The 2,500-nt window shown below is 53.8% G+C and overlaps 1 protein-coding gene across 1 annotated transcript in view; it reads left to right on the top strand.

The window, feature by feature from the left end:
• cox10 (cytochrome c oxidase assembly factor heme A:farnesyltransferase COX10) overlaps positions 1 to 1,929 on the top strand; it is an 18,454-nt gene extending 16,525 nt beyond the window's left edge. The window contains exons 6-7 of the mRNA XM_028407926.1: positions 791 to 1,023; positions 1,175 to 1,929. Of these exons, the coding sequence (XP_028263727.1) occupies positions 791 to 1,023; positions 1,175 to 1,596 (655 nt within the window). The 3' untranslated portion in view covers positions 1,597 to 1,929. The remainder of the gene's footprint in view (positions 1 to 790; positions 1,024 to 1,174) is intronic.
• The last annotated feature ends 571 nt before the right edge of the window (positions 1,930 to 2,500 follow it).

Genomic DNA, 2,500 nt, shown 5'->3' with positions numbered 1-2,500 from the left:
GTGTGTGTGTGTGTGTGTCTGTGTGTGTGTGTGTGTCTGTGTGTGTGTCTGTCTGTGTCTGTGTCTGTGTCTGTGTCTGTCTGTGTCTGTGTCTGTCTGTCTGTGTGTGTGTGTGTGTCTGTCTGTCTGTCTGTGTCTGTGTCTGTGTCTGTCTCTGTGTGTGTGTGTGTCTCTGTGTGTCTGTGTTTGTGTCTCTGTGTCTCTGTCTGTCTGTCTGTGTGTGTGTGTCTGTGTGTGTCTGTGTGTGTGTGTGTCTCTGTGTGTCTGTGTGTGTGTGTCTGTGTGTGGTTGTGGTCTAACCAGCTGACCACACCTGCCGTTGTGGCTGCGGCCGTGTGGGACCGTGAGCTCAGGACGCCCACCTCAGGCCATCTGACGTACCCCCCCACTGAGCCAGCCTGCACGGCCTCATCTCAGCCCACATTAAACAGACATAACACCACTAATGACATTAATGCACCGATGTCCCTGCAGCAGAATAAAAGCCCCTTTTTGCTGTTTGAAGAACAGGCCTGCGACTGGTCAAGATTTTAATCTGCCCTCTTTAATTTATGGAGCATTTACTGTGAATTTGAACCAGACCGGAGGAGGAGGAGGAGGAGGAGGAGGAGGAGGAGGAGGAGGAGGAGGAGGAGGAGCCTCTGTGGTTTCTTCTGCTAGTTTTGATCTCCGGTGCACATGCTCTTTAATCCCTGACAAACTCTGATCACATGACTTCCTGGTTCCTCTGCTTCTGTTTTGTATTCTCTGATCTTATTTTGACACACGTCTGTCTCTCTCCTCACGTCAGTCCTCTCCACGCCGTGTCCTTCGCCGTGGCCTGCGGCCTCCCCGGGGTCGCCCTGCTCTCTCTGGTAGTAAACCCTCTGACGGGCTTCCTGGGCGCCCTCAACATCTTCCTGTACACCTGCTGCTACACACCGCTCAAGAGGCTCAGCATCACCAACACCTGGGTGGGGGCAGTGGTGGGCGCCATTCCACCGGTGATGGGCTGGACTGCAGCCACGGGCTGCCTGGAGCCAGGTACAAGATTTCTGTGCTGTGCAAATAAAATAGTAAAAAGAAACAAACATCGCTGAGTGTCAGCCCGTCAGCCTCGGTGCGTCATTAACCCCTCCCACCTCCCTGTGTCGCCCCTCCCTCCTCCCTGTGTCACCGCCCCCCCCCCCCACAGGTGCTTTGTTGCTGGGTGGGTTCCTCTACAGCTGGCAGTTCCCCCACTTCAATGCCCTCAGCTGGAACTTGAAGGAAGACTACTCCCGCGGTGGCTATCGCATGATGTCCGTCACCCACCCTGCCCTGTGCAGGCGGGTGGCGCTACGCCACAGCTTGGGCCTGATCGCTCTGTCGACCTTGGCGCCCGCGCTGGACCTCACCACCTGGACCTTCCCCATCATCTCCTTACCCATCAACCTGTACATCAGCTACCTGGCCTTCCGCTTCTACAGGAAAGGAGACCGCAACAACGCTCGCAAGCTGTTCTTCTGCAGCCTGTGGCACCTGCCCATGCTGCTGCTGCTGATGCTCACCTGCAAGAAGTCCCGGAGCGGCGGTGCGGAGGCGGCTCCTCCGCCCGCCGCACCGCTGGCTAACTAGCTGTACGGAGAGCATCAATGAACCCCCTGTGATGGACTCGTGGTGCTGGAGTTATCACATCAGGCTCTAATCATTTCAGTGTGTGCTCTGTATGTAAATATTGTGTATTTATTCATGTCCAGCAGGTCCTCCCTGTGATGGACATGATGGTTTTAAAGGACCTGTACAGTGTAAATTGCTCCTGTGGACGCACACAGGCCTCCGTGTCTGCACCTCACACAATGATTCATCTTTGAAACACACAGCACAGGATGTTAAGCTGTTACTTGACGGTTCTACAATAATTAACCCTGTGAAAAGTCAACAGCAAATAAAAAAAAAAGTCATAATTAGTGTTCTGTGTGGTTGTGTAGTACCTTTCCTTAGAGGCAGGGGGCGCTGTTGTGTTTTTGCAGAGCTAGATGTGTCAATCATGGATGCATGGATTCTCAGGAGAGGGCGGGTCAGCAGAGGAAGAAGACGCAGAGCTACACCGGCTAGTGGCGCAGACTGGTATTACGCCTGTTAGCATGCTAGCTGTCAGAGGCTAAAGAATCATGGACGAATGCTCTGATGTCACCTGTAGGTTCCCTGAAGAGAAGTATGGAGGCTGTCGCTTGTCTCGACAGTGTTTGACTCCGCCCACCTCCTCCACCTGTCAGGCTGTGAACATGGAGTGGACTGACTCTTTCAGGACCAGTGGCCACTGAAGGAACTGCACTTTCTGCAACATGCAGATCTTCCAGTTCGCACACGAGCTCGGTGCTCGCCTCGTTAGGTGATGCAGCCTCGGCGAGCACATAATGTTCGGCTTTAAGTTTCACTGAAATCCTTTAGTGAGCATGCTAAGCTGTCTTTAGCGGGCCACCTCTGCACCTGTCAGTCAACATGTGCCCCCCTTCCGCCCTTTACCCCTATAGTTTGG

The sequence above is a fragment of the Parambassis ranga genome, chromosome 6 (assembly GCF_900634625.1).
Source record: "Parambassis ranga chromosome 6, fParRan2.1, whole genome shotgun sequence".
Lineage (NCBI taxonomy): Eukaryota > Metazoa > Chordata > Actinopteri > Ambassidae > Parambassis > Parambassis ranga.
This window is presented reverse-complemented; position numbering and strand designations above follow the sequence as displayed.